The following is a 17,372-nucleotide window of genomic DNA, read 5'->3' as shown; positions in this document are numbered from 1 at the left end:
TACTTTTCTCTACATGGATGATGAACTGATAATAGCTAATTATATTATATTAAATTGGTGCCAATTTACCAAAATGTAACGATATACGGGCTAAAAAAGCTTAGAACATTATTATCCCTCAAAGAGAAGTAAGACCAAAGAATACAAATATGTGTTAAAACATACATTCATATTGAATATTTTCATGATATAATTGTTTTGCTTTAAATATATACATTTTTACTTTATTTAAACAAAACATATGTACGATAATTAAAGATGTAAATCCTTCTTTGGGCCACAAACTGGATACAACACAGATAAGACCATAGAGATCATGATGTCTATAAAACATGATTAAGGCTTTAAGCAGAAACAGAACGAGGGCTGAAGCTGAAGGCAGACTTTCAAAATAAAACCCGTAGTGGTCCGGAGATGCGTGTCGGCTCACCGGTTGCAGTAGCGACGCTCTCCTCCTCCAGCAGCCCGTCTCTCTCCACCAGGAGGCGCTCCACTTCCTGTTGCTGTCGGCGCTGCAGTTCCTCCACCACCTTCAGGTGAGACGCCTCCATGCAGGCGAAGCCGCGCTCACACGTGACCTGCATATATATATATATATATATATATATATATATATATATATATATATATATATATATATATATATATATATACCGATAATGTGTATCGATATCGCAAAATGAAGTTCCATTTACTATGAAGAGAACTTTACTTAAAGGCTTTTATCTTCACTCCTCTGTTTCAGGCCACTGGTTGCATCACCTTTGTCTAATGAATTCTCTTCATGATGTGCACATTCTCTTTGAATACGTCCTAACTTCCCTCTGAAGTCATAAAGTCATAAAGTCTGTGCTAAGCGCTCCACTCACCTTCAGCGTTTCCATCTCCGTCTCGTGTTGCAGAACAGAACTAATTTTCCCATCATGCTCTTCTTTCAACTCCTCTGCCGTGGCGGCCAGCTGCTCCTCCAGCTGCTCCACTCTTCTCCTCAGCGCCTCCTCTCCCAAAGACTCCACCTCCTCTCCCAAAGGCTCCGCCTCCTCTCCCAAAGGCTCCACCTCCTCTCCCAAAGACTCCGCCTCCTCTCCCAAAGGCTCCACCTCCACTCCCAAAGGCTCCACCTCCTCTCCCAAAGGCTCCGCCTCCTCTCCCAAAGGCTCCACCTCCTCGTGGGACGCATCACTTTTCCCTGTGTTTCCATCTGCCGTCTCCTGGATCCCCACCTGACCTTCAGCACAGGAGTGAGACTCCAGGCTCTCGGCCTCCCCTGTAGCACCTCCACCTGTGTCCGGTAGCGTAACACCTGTGTCCTGTAGAGTAACACCTGTGTCCTGTAGCGAAACACCTGCGTCCTGTAGAGTAACACCTGTGTCCTGTAGCGTAACACCTGTGTCCTGTAGAGTAACACCTGTGTCCGGTAGCGTAACACCTGTGTCCTGTAGAGTAACACCTGTGTCCTGTAGCGGAACACCTGTGTCCTGTAGAGTAACACCTGTGTCCTGTAGCGTAACACCTGTGTCCTGTAGCGTAACACCTGTGTCCTGTAGAGAAACACCTGTGTCCTGTAGCGTAACATCTGTGTCCTGTAGCGTAACACCTGTGTCCTGCAGCGTAACACCTGTGTCCTGTAGAGTAACACCTGTGTCCTGTAGAGTAACACCTGTGTCCTGCAGCGTAACACCTGTGTCCTGTAGAGTAACACCTGTGTCCTGTAGAGTAACACCTGTGTCCTGTAGAGTAACACCTGTGTCCTGTAGCGTAACACCTGTGACCTGTGGGTGAGCTTCCTCTGTCTGGCTATACCTGTCTGTCTTATCCCACGACGGTGTTGTCTGCTGTGCTTCTAGCTCCGACAGTCTCGCCCTCAGCTCCCGGTTCTCCTCCATCGAGACGAGAGCAGAAGTGAGCCGGTTCTGCTCGGTCTCTTCCCGCCGGCTCCGGTATCTGGACCGGAGTAGGCTCATCTGGCAGCAGTGCAGCGCCTGCGTGGCGGTGGAGTGGAGGAACCCGGACCCGGGTCGCTCCTGGAGCCGGTCGGCCGTCAGCCGGAGCGCGTCGTGGGCCGAGGAGCCGATAGAGGAGGCGAGGCGGTTCAGCAGAGAGATCTTCACCCGTGTGGCGCTCCTGAAACACTCCATCTGGTGGTTGAACTCTGACATTCTGCTCTCCTCCATCTCACTGGTTTCTGTCTCACTTCCGATGCTCCAGATAACGTCCGGTTCCTTCAACCTTGTGCCTGCGCTCGTCTCAGAGAGGCGGTGTCCGAGAAGCAGCATCTGCTGCTCCGCCATCATGCGCTGCGTCACCTGGCTGAGGAGGAGGAGCTCCTCCTCAGCCAGGTGACGCAGCTCCTCCTCCACAGGCTTCTCCCCGCTGAGGAGGAGGAGCTCCTCGGACGGCTCGGCCTTCAGCTTGTCCAGCAGGAAACCCCAGAACTCTTCCTCCCACCTCAGCTGACTCTCCACGGTGGGCGTCTCCTCCTCCTCTCTTACCAAAATCTCACCAAAATCAAACTTTTTCATCACCTCCAGTAATCTCTTCAAAGCCTTCAACCTCATGACCATCCCGTCTATCACTTGCTGGATCCTTTCTTCACCAGAAACACATCCGCTGCTCTCTCCATCTTCACCCCTCGTCTTCTCCAACTCTTCCTCCAGCCTCCTGATGTCCGTCTCCTCCTCGGTGGTCTGACCCTGACGTTCCTCGTTGGTCTGACCCTGACGTTCCTCTGTAGTCTGACCCTGACGTTCCTCGTTGGTCTGACCCTGACGTTCCTCTGTGGTCTGACCCTGACGTTCCTCTGTGGTCTGACCCTGACGTTCCTCGTTGGTCTGACCCTGACGTTCCTCTGTGGTCTGACCCTGACGTTCCTCTGTGGTCTGACCCTGACGTTCCTCGTTGGTCTGACCCTGACGTTCCTCGTTGGTCTGACCGTGACGTTCCTCGGCTGCCCTCAGCTCAGCATTCTGCGCACGTAGCTCCCCGCAGGTCCACTCTGATTGGTCGAGCTTCCTCTCCAGCTCTGTCAGCTTGGCCTCGGTGGCCTCGAAGCACCGGAGCAGGTACCCCTTGTTCCCCAAGCCCGTTTCTTCCGGTTCTCTGGGGCCGTCTGGCCGCAGCAGCACCTCCATCTCCCTCACGTTCTCCTCCAGGGAGGCGATTCTGGTCTGGGCCTCCAGGAGCCGCCGGTCTCTGGAGGTCAGCTCACTCTCCAGATCCTGCACCCTGGTCCGCGCCAGCTGCTCCGCCTCGGGGAGGCGGTGGGGTTTGGCGTACTGGAGCTCCGCTTTCAGTCTCTCTATCTCGCGGTCGGCCTCCGTCAACTGGTTCAGCATCTCCTGGTTGCGCTGGTCCAGGGCCTGGTTCTGTCCCGTGAGCAGCTCCAGCTCCCGGGACAGCCTCCTCACCACCGGAGGCACAAGCAGCTCCACGCAGACGCCCTCTGAAGGCTGCGGGACCAATGAGCCAAAGTCACCGTCATCTATTTGCGTTTCTGAGATGGGAACCTGCTCACGGTCGCTGCTGTCCAGATGGTTCTGGTTTACATCTGCAGTCTGTCCGCTCTGAGGAAACAGGAGTTGTTTCTCTGAGGCCGGGCCGAGCTGCTCCTGCGCATTGATGCGGTTCTGCTCCTCTAGAAGCTCTCTGGTTCCTTCACACGGCGGCTTTTCATTCATGTTCGACGACGTTAGAGGCGGGTCCGGCTGTAAAGACAACAGAGAGAAGGTGACACAAAGAACAAAGAACAAAGACACGGGACTCAAAGACGGAGAGAGGAGGTGAGGAGCAACGTGCACCTGCTGCCGAGCCGGGTAGAGTCCTGCTGGACCGGGCTGAGCCGGGTAGAGTGCTGCTGGACCGGGCTGAGCCTGCAGCTCCAGTCTGAGACGCTCCGACTCCTCCAGTTGGGCCTTGAGATCCTCCACCTGCAGCAGAAACCAGTTCAAATGAAAAGATCTCACATGATACAGGATGTTAATCACATGTTGAGACGCTTCACTCTGTTGAATGAAGACCTGATGATGTCATCTTTTACGACCATACTATAGACTATGTAATATAATGTCATGTCATGTCATGTAATATAATGTGATATCATGTTATGATATGTGATGTCATGTAATGATATGTCATGTCATGTAATATAATGTGATGTCATGTTATGATATGTCATGTCATGTAATGATATGTCATGTAATGATATGTCATGTAATGTAGTGTCATGTCATATAATGTCATGTAATATAATGTCATGTAATATAATGTCATGTCATGTAATGATATGTCATGTAATATAATGTCATGTATTGTCATGTCATGTAATGTCATGTCATATAATGTCATGTCATGTAATATAATGTCATGCAATGTAATGTCATGTCATGTAATGTCATGTAATATAATGTCATGTCATGTAATGTCATATAATGTCAGGTCATGTAATATAATGTCATGTAAGATAATGTCATGTAATGTAATGTCATGTAATGTCATGTCATGTAATATATTGTCATGTAATGTCATGTAATCTCATGTAATATAATGTAATGTCATGTAATATAATGTCATGTCATGTAAGATCATGTCATGTAATGTAATGTCATGTCATGTAATATAATGTCATGTAATGTCATGTAATCTCATGTAATGTAATGTCATGTAATCTCATGTAATGTAATGTAATGTAGCGTCATGTAATATAATGTCATGTAAGATAATAACATGTCATGTCATGTAATATAATGTCATGTAATGTAATGTCATGTAATGTCATGTAATGTCATGTCATGTAATATAATGTCATGTAATGTCATGTAATCTCATGTAATATAATGCCATGTCATGTAATGTAATGTCATGTAATGATAATATAATAATATAATCCTCTGGGACCGTGAATATCTGCTAAACTCACTAAAATGTAACACATATTTATATTTGTGTTCATTCTAAGCTTCTATTAATGTTTTCAATGTGTTCATATTCTGTGACTCATCATCCTCCACCAGAACCCATCGTATTAATGACTTTTTCTCTTGCTATTAAAGCAACGCTCCTACTTCCTGTCATCATGGGTTCTCACCCCCGTCCTGTAGCCGTCCAGCAGCTTCTCCGCCTCCTCGGCGTCTTTGGCGTCTGCGATCAGCGGGACGTTCCTCTCCAGCCGGAACGCCGTCTTCTCCACTAGCTTCCAGCACTCCTCCATTTCCTCCTCCACTCTCTGCTGCGACCGGGGGCTCAGTGCCCTGCTCTCCCGGCCCAGAGGGAAGCCCAGCATGCCCTCGTAGCACCTCCTGCGCTGCTCCCTCCGGCTCCTCCTGTCCAGCTCCCCCAGCTGCAGCGAGCACAGGGCCGCAGTCCTCTGGGTGTCCAGGGCCCGTCGGTTCTGCGGCCTGAACTCGGCCCAGTCGAAGGTTCTATAGCGGCCCTCCCTCCGGCGCTGCATCACGCTCCGATGCTTACGAGGGTCTCGCTCTGCGGAGGCGGGGGAGTCCTGCGTCACGTCGGGTTTGGAGAGCGCCGCGGGCGCGCTGCAGGGACCGTGGAGAACACTGCACAGAACACAGGTTTAGACGGAGAACGTGGAGAACACTGCACGAACACAGGTTTAGACGGAGAACGTGGAGAACACTGCACAGAACACAGGTTTACCTGGCCACGTCCAGGGCTGCAGCTGGACGGATGTTCTTCATCAGAGCCTGGATCCAGTTCCTGCGGATCCCTGACGTCATGGCAGACAGCGTGAACACGCCCTGTGGGGTCTGAAGAAGGCTTCACTCATTAGAGTCAACGCAGACGACGTGAACGTGTTCACAGGAAGGTTCTACTCATTAGACATGAACGTGTTCACAGGAAGGTTCTACTCATTAGACATGAACGTGTTCACAGGAAGGTTCTACTCATTAGACATGAACGTGTTCAAGGTTCTCACGTGGATCTGGAAGCCGTAGTTCCTCTGCACCTGAAACTCAGACACGCTGGAACACTTGGTCAGGTCGATTTCTGCGTCCAGATCTGAAGCCTGAAGAAAAGAGAGGAAAAGATTTGTAAATTATAAATGTAACACTTCTTATTGGTTTTCTATATGAAACCAAACTAATATGATAATACCTCCTCAGCTACTGAGTCCTTGTAGCACCTCAGGGTGTCCATGGACAGAACAAACCAGAACTTCTTCCACTGGAGGGAAACAATCAAACATGTAGAGGTTGTTCACTACATGTTAACATATAGTGAACAACCATGTAGAAGTTGTTCACTACATGTTAACATGTAGAGGTTGTTCACTACATATTAACATGTAGTGAACAACCTCTACATGTTAACATGTAGTGAACAACCTCTACATGTTAACATGTAGTGAACAACCATGTAGAGGTTGTTCACTACATATTAACATGTAGTGAACAACCTCTACATGTTAACATGTAGTGAACAACCTCTACATGTTAACATGTAGTGAACAACCTCTACATGTTAACATGTAGTGAACAACCATGTAGAGGTTGTTCACTACATGTTAACATGTAGTGATCAACCTCTACATGTTAACATGTAGAGGTTGTTCACTACATGTTAACATATAGTGATCAACCTCTACATGTTAACATGTAGAGGTTGATCACTACATGTTCAGGAATCATTCAGTTCATTCAGAGGGTTCACCTGCTCATTTTCATCCAGTTTCACCATCCAGCCTTTTTTGAAGTTTAATAAATCTGGCTGGAAAGAAAACACAAAGTCAACTTATTTCCTATAAACAACAGTAAGGAGACGTGTGTGTAGAGCAGCATTACAACAGTAAGGAGACGTGTGTAGAGCAGCATTACAACAGTAAGGAGACGTGTGTGTAGAGCAGCATTACAACAATAGTAATGAGACGTGTGTGTAGAGCAGCGTTACAACAACAGTAATGAGACGTGTGTGTAGAGCAGCATTACAACAATAGTAATGAGACGTGTGTGTAGAGCAGCGTTACAACAACAGTAATGAGACATGTGTGTAGAGCAGCGTTACAACAACAGTAATGAGACATGTGTGTAGAGCAGCATTACAACAGCAAGGAGACGTGTGTGTAGAGCAGCATTACAACAATAGTAATGAGACGTGTGTGTAGAGCAGCGTTACAACAACAGTAATGAGACGTGTGTGTAGAGCAGCATTACAACAACAGTAATGAGACGTGTGTGTAGAGCAGCGTTACAACAACAGTAATGAGACGTGTGTGTAGAGCAGCATTACAACAATAGTAATGAGACGTGTGTGTAGAGCAGCATTACAACAATAGTAATGAGACGTGTGTGTAGAGCAGCATTACAACAATAGTAATGAGACGTGTGTGTAGAGCAGCGTTACAACAACAGTAATGAGACATGTGTGTAGAGCAGCATTACAACAACAGTAATGAGACGTGTGTGTAGAGCAGCATTACAACAGCAAGGAGACGTGTGTGTAGAGCAGCATTACAACAATAGTAATGAGACGTGTGTGTAGAGCAGCGTTACAACAACAGTAATGAGACGTGTGTGTAGAGCAGCATTACAACAACAGTAATGAGACGTGTGTGTAGAGCAGCGTTACAACAACAGTAATGAGACGTGTGTGTAGAGCAGCATTACAACAATAGTAATGAGACGTGTGTGTAGAGCAGCGTTACAACAACAGTAATGAGACATGTGTGTAGAGCAGCATTACAACAGTAAGGAGACGTGTGTGTAGAGCAGCATTACAACAATAGTAATGAGACGTGTGTGTAGAGCAGCGTTACAACAACAGTAATGAGACGTGTGTGTAGAGCAGCATTACAACAACAGTAATGAGACGTGTGTGTAGAGCAGCATTACAACAACAGTAATGAGACGTGTGTGTAGAGCAGCATTACAACAGTAATGAGACGTGTGTGTAGAGCAGCATTACAACAACAGTAATGAGACGTGTGTGTAGAGCAGCGTTAGAACAACAGTAGTGAGACGTGTGTGTAGAGCAGCGTTAGAACAACAGTAATGAGACGTGTGTGTAGAGCAGCGTTAGAACAACAGTAATGAGACGTGTGTGTAGAGCACCGTTAGAACAGTAATGAGACGTGTGTGTAGAGCATCGTTAGAACAACAGTAATGAGACGTGTGTGTAGAGCAGCGTTAGAACAACAGTAATGAGACGTGTGTGTAGAGCAGCGTTAGAACAACAGTAATGAGACGTGTGTGTAGAGCAGCGTTAGAACAGTAATGAGACGTGTGTGTAGAGCAGCTTTAGAACAACAGTAATGAGACGTGTGTGTAGAGCAGCGTTAGAACAACAGTAATGAGACGTGTGTGTAGAGCAGCATTAGAACAACAGTAGTGAGACGTGTGTAGAGCAGTGTTAGAACAACAGTAATGAGACGTGTGTGTAGAGCAGCTTTAGAACAACAGTAATGAGACGTGTGTAGAGCAGTGTTAGAACAACAGTAATGAGACGTGTGTGTAGAGCAGCTTTAGAACAACAGTAATGAGACGTGTGTGTAGAGCAGCGTTAGAACAACAGTAATGAGACGTGTGTGTAGAGCAGCGTTAGAACAGTACTGAGACGTGTGTGTAGAGCAGCGTTAGAACAGTAATGAGACGTGTGTAGAGCAGTGTTAGAACAGTAATGAGACGTGTGTGTAGAGCAGCGTTAGAACAGTAATGAGACGTGTGTAGAGTAGCATTAGAACAACAGTAATGAGACGTGTGTGTAGAGCAGCGCTAGAACAGTAATGAGACGTGTGTGTAGAGCAGCGTTACAACAACAGTAATGAGACGTGTGTGTAGAGCAGCGTTAGAACAACAGTTATGAGACGTGTGTGTAGAGCAGCATTAGAACAGTAATGAGACGTGTGTGTAGAGCAGCGTTAGAACAGTAATGAGAAGAGTGTGTAGAGCAGCGTTAGAACAGTAATGAGACGTGTGTGTAGAGCAGCGTTAGAACAACAGTAATGAGACGTGTGTGTAGAGCAGCGTTAGAACAACAGTAATGAGACGTGTGTGTAGAGCAGTGTTAGAACAGTAATGAGACGTGTGTGTAGAGCAGCGTTAGAACAACAGTAATGAGACGTGTGTGTAGAGCAACGTTAGAACAGTAATGAGACGTGTGTGTAGAGCAGCGTTAGAACAACAGTAATGAAAAGAGTGTGTAGAGCAGCGTTAGAACAGTAATGAGACATGTGTGTAGAGCAGCGTTTGAACAGTAATGAGACATGTGTGTAGAGCAGCGTTAGAACAGCAATGAGACGTGTGTGTAGAGCAGCGTTAGAACAGTATTGAGACGTGTGTGTAGAGCAGCGCTAGAACAACAGTAATGAGACGTGTGTGTAGAGCAGCGTTAGAACAGTAATGAGACGTGTGTGTAGAGCAGCGTTAGAACAACAGCAATGAGACGTGTGTGTGGAGCAGCGTTAGAACAACAGTAATGAGACGTGTGTGTAGAGCAGCGTTAGAACAGTACTGAGACGTGTGTGTAGAGCAGCGTTAGAACAGTAATGAGACGTGTGTAGAGCAGTGTTAGAACAGTAATGAGACGTGTGTGTAGAGCAGCGTTAGAACAGTAATGAGACGTGTGTAGAGTAGCATTAGAACAACAGTAATGAGACGTGTGTGTAGAGCAGCGCTAGAACAGTAATGAGACGTGTGTGTAGAGCAGCGTTACAACAACAGTAATGAGACGTGTGTGTAGAGCAGCGTTAGAACAACAGTAATGAGACGTGTGTGTAGAGCAGCATTAGAACAGTAATGAGACGTGTGTGTAGAGCAGCGTTAGAACAGTAATGAGAAGAGTGTGTAGAGCAGCGTTAGAACAGTAATGAGACGTGTGTGTAGAGCAGCGTTACAACAACAGTAATGAGACGTGTGTGTAGAGCAGCGTTAGAACAACAGTAATGAGACGTGTGTGTAGAGCAGTGTTAGAACAGTAATGAGACGTGTGTGTAGAGCAGCGTTAGAACAGTAATGAGACGTGTGTGTAGAGCAGCGTTAGAACAATAGTAAAGACGTGTGTGTAGAGCAGCGTTAGAACAACAGTAATGAGACGTGTGTGTAGAGCAGCGTTAGAACAACAGTAATGAGACGTGTGTGTAGAGCAGCGTTAGAACAACAGTAATGAGACGTGTGTGTAGAGCAGCGTTAGAACAACAGTAATGAGACGTGTGTGTAGAGCAGCGTTAGAACAACAGTAATGAGACGTGTGTGTAGAGCAGCGTTAGAACAACAGTAATGAGACGTGTGTGTAGAGCATTGTTAGAACAACAGTAATGAGACGTGTGTGTAGAGCAGCGTTAGAACAACAGTAGTGAGACGTGTGTGTAGAGCAGCGTTAGAACAACAGTAATGAGACGTGTGTGTAGAGCAGCATTACAACAACAGTAGTGAGACGTGTGTGTAGAGCAGCATTACAACAACAGTAGTGAGACGTGTGTGTAGAGCAGCGTTACAACAGTAATGAGACATGTGTGTAGAGCAGCGTTAGAACAACAGTAATGAGACGTGTGTGTAGAGCAGCGTTAGAACAGTAATGAGACGTGTGTGTAGAGCAGCGTTAGAACAACAGTAATGAGACGTGTGTGTAGAGCAGTGTTAGAACAACAGTAATGAGACGTGTGTGTAGAGCAGCGTTAGAACAACAGTAATGAGACGTGTGTGTAGAGCAGCGTTAGAACAACAGTAATGAGACGTGTGTGTAGAGCAGCGTTAGAACAGTAATGAGACGTGTGTGTAGAGCAGCGTTAGAACAACAGTAATGAGACGTGTGTGTAGAGCAGCGTTAGAACAGTAATGAGACGTGTGTGTAGAGCAGCGTTAGAACAACAGTAATGAGACGTGTGTGTAGAGCAGCGTTAGAACAACAGTAATGAGACGTGTGTGTAGAGCAGCGTTAGAACAACAGTAATGAGACGTGTGTGTAGAGCAGCGTTAGAACAGTACTGAGACGTGTATGTAGAGCAGCGTTAGAACAGTAATGAGACGTGTGTGTAGAGCAGCGTTAGAACAACAGTAATGAGACGTGTGTGTAGAGCAGCGTTAGAACAACAGTAATGAGACGTGTGTGTAGAGCAGCGTTAGAACAGTAATGAGACGTGTGTGTAGAGCAGCGTTAGAACAACAGTACTGAGACGTGTGTGTAGAGCAGCGTTAGAACAGTAATGAGACGTGTGTGTAGAGCAGCGTTACAACAACAGTAATGAGACGTGTGTGTAGAGCAGCGTTAGAACAGTAATGAGACGTGTGTGTAGAGCAGCGTTAGAACAGTAATGAGACGTGTGTGTAGAGCAGCGTTAGAACAACAGTAATGAGACGTGTGTGTAGAGCAGCGTTAGAACAGTAATGAGACGTGTGTGTAGAGCAGCGTTAGAACAGTAATGAGACGTGTGTGTAGAGCAGCGTTAGAACAGTAATGAGACGTGTGTGTAGAGCAGCGTTAGAACAGTAATGAGACGTGTGTGTAGAGCAGCGTTAGAACAACAGTAATGAGACGTGTGTGTAGAGCAGCGTTAGAACAGTAATGAGACGTGTGTGTAGAGCAGCGTTAGAACAGTAATGAGACGTGTGTGTAGAGCAGCGTTAGAACAGTAATGAGACGTGTGTGTAGAGCATTGTTAGAACAACAGTAATGAGACGTGTGTGTAGAGCAGCGTTAGAACAGTAATGAGACGTGTGTGTAGAGCAGCGTTAGAACAGTAATGAGACGTGTGTGTAGAGCAGCGTTAGAACAACAGTAATGAGACGTGTGTGTAGAGCAGCGTTAGAACAGTAATGAGACGTGTGTGTAGAGCAGCGTTAGAACAACAGTAATGAGACGTGTGTGTAGAGCAGCGTTAGAACAGTAATGAGACGTGTGTGTAGAGCAGCGTTAGAACAACAGTAATGAGACGTGTGTGTAGAGCAGCGTTAGAAAGGTTTACGTGTTTGTGTTGGTTTTGTCTTGGTGGTTCATTGTGTAAACTTTGTTTATTGAGAAATACAAGTGATCTAAGTGATGAAAAGATATGTTTGGAACTAGAAAAGTATTTATCATGTTTCTAAATGCAGTTCATACTCATAGTTTAAGTTTTACGTTTGTAAGCAGTAGAGAAAAGTACTTTACTTATGGTACTTCTACTTCTACTCCTTTATACTTATACTTCACCTATTTCAGAGAGAAATATTATACTTTTTACCAAACTAAATGTTTTCTTCTTCTTCTACAAACCAAACAATCAATGAATTAATGGAGAAAATAATCATCAGATGAATCCATAGTGAGAATAATCATGAGTTAATAGTTCAAAATGAGCTCCAGCTCAACCAACAGTAAACCCTGCTTCATAATACATGAATAATAATAATGTTATATATAATAATATATTAACTAGTATTTAGTTCTCACAGTGCAGTATTATTACTTTTAATAAAGTAAAAGGCTGTGAATACTTCGGTGGGTTCTCTGAACCATCGAGTGTGTAATGAGCTGCTCCGCCTCCAGTGGTCGCCACCGGGCAGCCATGTTTTGTTTTAGTTCACTCTCCTCATGCAGAAACATTTAGTATTGATGAGTATTGGTAGTTTGAAGAGACGGGGCGTCTCACCGGCATCACGGTGTCGGACGTCCTGCGGTCCAGAGACCTGGCTCTCCTCTGGGGGACGAGGTCCCCACAAGGCTGGACGAGGTCCCCACAAGGCTGGACGAGGTCCCCACAAGGCTGGACGAGGTCCCCACAAGGCTGGACGAGGTCCCCACAAGGCTGGACGAGGTCCCCACAAGGCTGGACGAGGTCCCCACAAGGCTGGAGCTCCTGTGAAGGAAACACACACAGACAACAGCTGCTCACTTTATAGCGGCTGTGTGTGTGTGAAGACGTGAGGGTTTTCTGAATCAGGACGGCTGTGTGTGTGTGTGTGTGTGTGTGTGTGTGTCTGTGTGTGTGTGTGTGTGTGTGTGTGTGTGTGTGTGTGTGTGTGTGTGTGTGTGTGTGTGTGTGTGTGTGTGCATTCCATCCAGCAGAGTAACCGATAGTCTGGATCCTTGGCAGAGCGTCAGCTGGAAGGATCCGGCCGAGCAGCTTTCTGTTCAACTCTTCCTCATGTCCACACTCTTCCTCACTCTTCCTCACTCATCCTCACTCTTCCTCTCTTACTCACTCTTCCTCTCATTCTCACTCTTCCTCTCTACCTCACTCTTCCTCACGTCCTCACTCTTCCTCTCTTCCTCACGTCCTCACTCTTCCTCTCTTCCTCACTCTTCCTCTCATTCTCACTCTTCCTCTCTACCTCACTCTTCCTCACGTCCTCACTCTTCCTCTCTTCCTCACTCTTCCTCACGTCCTCACGTCCTCACTCTTCCTATATTCCTATATATATATATATATATATTTATATATATATATATATATATATATATATATATATATATATATATATATATATATCTATATATATACATATATATCTATCTATATATATATATATATATATATATATATATATATATATATATATATATATATATATATATATATATATATATATATACATACATATATCCTTCCAGTCTGAATCCGGTTTATTGTTGACTTTTTGTTTACTTGAAAATATCCATTCTCCGTCTTGTATTATAATCTCTTCACTCTGACGTTACAGAACATTCTCTGTAGAAACACGGAGCTTCTTCTTCTTCTTCTTCTTCTTCTTAAACAGGCACTGACCGCTGCAGACACAGTCCTCTGTCTGGGGAAGAAGCCTCAAAGCTGGAGGAAGAGAAGGAGGAGGAGGAAGAGGAGGAAGAGGAGGCCTGAATGAACTCTGGGCGGCTCCTTTGACCTTCTCCTGGCGACCAAAACAAAGACACAGAAACCCTCACATGGGTTAGAATGTGCTGCCGAGTGTTTACAGGGAAATCCTCTGGAGCAGCTTCTGTATCATCAAACCACTGATGATACAGAAGCACTCCACCACTGAAACAGACTCATGTTTCTATGTCCCACCACTGAAACAGACTCATGTTTCTATGTCCCACCACTGAAACAGACTCATGTTTCTATGTCCCACCACTGAAACAGACTCATGTTTCTATGTCCCACCACTGAAACAGACTCATGTTTCTATGTCCCACCACTGAAACAAACTCATGTTTCTATGTCCCACCACTGAAACAAACTCTCACGGCTTCTGCTTCACTTGGTTTCATTTCTCTGGAACACAGAGCTGAGCCGTCGTGACCACAGGAGTCCAGCGAGGAGACGACAGACATAACCGCCATGAATCACTTCTAGTGAGACCAGAAGCTTCAATCCAAGCCCAGAGCCGCCTCTGTGTTTGAGTACAAAACCACACAGAGGTGTGTGTGACGACGCACAGGTGTGTGTGACGACGCACAGGTGTGTGTGACGCTCAGAGGTGTGTGACGACGCACAGGTGTGTGTGACGACGCACAGGTGTGTGTGACGCTCAGAGGTGTGTGACGACGCACAGGTGTGTGTGACGACGCACAGGTGTGTGTGACGACGCACAGGTGTGTGTGACGCTCAGAGGTGTGTGACGACGCACAGGTGTGTGTTTGACGACGCACAGGTGTGTGTGACGCACAGAGGTGTGTGTGACGCACAGGTGTGTGTTTGACGACGCACAGGTGTGTGTTTGACGACGCACAGGTGTGTGTTTGATGACGCACAGGTGTGTGTGACGACGCACAGGTGTGTGTGACGCTCAGAGGTGTGTGACGACGCACAGGTGTGTGTTTGACGACGCACAGGTGTGTGTTTGACGACGCACAGGTGTGTGTGACGACGCACAGGTGTGTGTGACGACGCACAGGTGTGTGTTTGACGACGCACAGGTGTGTGTGACGACGCACAGGTGTGTTTGACGACGCACAGGTGTGTGTGACGCACAGAGGTGTGTGACGACGCACAGGTGTGTGTGACGACGCACAGGTGTGTGTGACGCACAGAGGTGTGTGTGACGCACAGAGGTGTGTGTGACGCTCAGAGGTATGTGTGAAGACGCTCAGAGGTGTGTGTGAAACCAACATGGCGTCTCCTGAAGGTTCACGCAAAGACGCTGCACTGCATCAGTTCTACCAGAGGAGGCGACACTGAGACGTTTCCGCTGCCCAGCTACCTTCCATAAGAGTTTGATTGACAGGCGGTTCCACCAATCAGGCGCCAAGTATTTCTTTAAAGTTTCCCAGACAGTTCTGTGTAACAAACCATCTGGTTGAAGGTTCAGCAAGACGACCTTTAAGGCTTTTAAAGGAATATTCATGTAACATTCAGGTTATGGTGCAAAGAGACGTGAGGTAGAAGTGGAATGAGGTCAATGAGCCCGACTTACTGAAGTAAACCTGGTTTAACTGGTGACAGCTTCATGTGTGTTTGTGTTAGCACGTCACACACACACACACACACGTTAATGTGTCCTCACTCCTTAATCACTGGGGTCTAGTGCAGCACAGAGACTATCATCCACTAACAGATGTTCCTCAGAGAGGCAGAGTCATCAGGTTCAGTTTAGGCTCATAAAGACGAGAATCCAACATGACTGGGTCTGTTCCTACGTCTGAGGATCCAGAGGAATGTCTGAAAGAGGACGCACACACACACACACACACACACACACACACACACACACACACACACACACACACACACACAGCAGGCGTGCTGAACACCTTCGGGGCATCAAAACCAGTTCTCATCAGAATCACCGCCTTTCTCCACCTGCTGACACATGCAGCCCCTCACACACACACGCACACACGCACACACACACACACACACACGATCTCTGTCGCTGACTGCCGACAGAAATCCTCTTCATCAAAACGAAGATCCTCCTCTTCATCGTTTGAAGGCACGTCTCTTGGTAACACCTGGCTGAGGGAATCAAGTTGGAACCAGTCCGGCTGTGAGAGCAGCTGGAACAGAGACTGGTCTCATGACAAACCACCCAGAGAGTAATCAAATGTTCCTACGAACACACGATCTACTCCCGTGATACTACTCATGTCACAAGGCATGCTTATGCTTTCCTCAGCTGGTTGATACAACACATTGAGGTCTGACCCTCCATCTCAAACACCTCATCCTCTCTTCTACCCGTTAACTAATCTGACATCTGTTGTCTGTCCCATTTCATTTGGTTCCCCGAATACTTTCCCTCCGCTTGCCTCTGAAGCTAAACGATAGCTTCTTTTGAGCCTCAAAGGTTGAACTGCTCCTTTAACTGCTGGATGACATGTGTTGGTGTTTTTCAGACATGTAGACGTGCAGAAACCTGCAGAGGATAGAAAGGTGTTGCGCTGGCGGATTGAAAGGATTCCTGCGTTGAACAGAACTGGTGACTCACCCTGAGGTATGAGGGAGGCGACCCCATGACGTCCCACAACACCCTGAGGATCACATCCACGCCTCCAATGGAAGACATGTGTCCAAATTTGGTGATTGTTTTAATCAAAAAGGAGGAGGAGGAGATCTTTTACGGGGCTTTAACTCAACGCTGAATTGTATATTTGTTTTTTGTGCTGCACACAAAATCACTGGGTATTTTTAGACCAAACCGTTCTGACGACTTCACTCAAGAACTCAAACCTTCTGTTTCCTGATAGAAACACTGCAAGACGAACTCCAACACATCTCCAGCTGAGAGAAGCAGAACATGAGAATATATGAACTACTACGTTACATAAGAATATATAAACTACTACGTTACATGAGAATATATAAACTACTACGTTACATGAGAATATATAAACTACTACGTTACATGAGAATATATAAACTACTACGTTACATGAGAATATATAAACTACTACGTTACATGAGAATATATAAACTACTACGTTACATGAGAATATATAAACTACTACGTTACATAAGAATATATAAACTACTACGTTACATGAGAATATATAAACTACTACGTTACATGAGAATATATAAACTACTACGCTACATAAGAATATATAAACTACTACGTTACATAAGAATATATAAACTACTACGTTACATAAGAATATATGAACTGGTATCTCTGTATCTCTGTATCTATGTATCGTTGTATCTCTGTATCTCTGTATCTCTGTATCTATGTATCGTTGTATCTCTGTATCTCTGTATCTCTGTATCTCTGTATCTATGTATCGTTGTATCTCTTTATCTCTGTATCTCTGTATGGTTGTATCTCTGTATCTCTGTATCTCTGTATCGTTGTATCTCTGTATCTCTGTATCTCTGTATGGTTGTATCTCTGTATCTCTGTATCGTTGTATCTCTGTATCTCTGTATGGTTGTATCTCTGTATCTCTGTATCTCTGTATCTCTGTATCTCTGTATCGTTGTATCTCTGTATCTCTGTATGGTTGTATCTCTGTATCTCTGTATCGTTGTA

At 45.9% G+C, this 17,372-nt stretch overlaps 1 protein-coding gene across 1 annotated transcript in view; it reads right to left on the bottom strand.

Annotated features, from left to right (window-relative positions):
* LOC306749630 (uncharacterized protein) overlaps window positions 1-17,372 on the bottom strand; it is a gene marked incomplete at its 5' end in the record, with an annotated part of 38,424 nt that overhangs the window by 4,920 nt on the left and 16,132 nt on the right. Inside the window, 9 exons of the mRNA XM_079232941.1 lie at window positions 431-578; window positions 870-3,704; window positions 3,798-3,926; window positions 5,084-5,552; window positions 5,653-5,762; window positions 5,933-6,022; window positions 6,112-6,180; window positions 6,667-6,723; window positions 12,575-12,781. Of these exons, the coding sequence (XP_079089067.1) occupies window positions 431-578; window positions 870-3,704; window positions 3,798-3,926; window positions 5,084-5,552; window positions 5,653-5,762; window positions 5,933-6,022; window positions 6,112-6,180; window positions 6,667-6,723; window positions 12,575-12,781 (4,114 nt within the window). The remainder of the gene's footprint in view (window positions 1-430; window positions 579-869; window positions 3,705-3,797; window positions 3,927-5,083; window positions 5,553-5,652; window positions 5,763-5,932; window positions 6,023-6,111; window positions 6,181-6,666; window positions 6,724-12,574; window positions 12,782-17,372) is intronic.

This window comes from Taurulus bubalis (genome assembly GCF_910589615.1).
Source record: "Taurulus bubalis genome assembly, chromosome: 17".
NCBI lineage: Eukaryota > Metazoa > Chordata > Actinopteri > Perciformes > Cottidae > Taurulus > Taurulus bubalis.
This window is presented reverse-complemented; position numbering and strand designations above follow the sequence as displayed.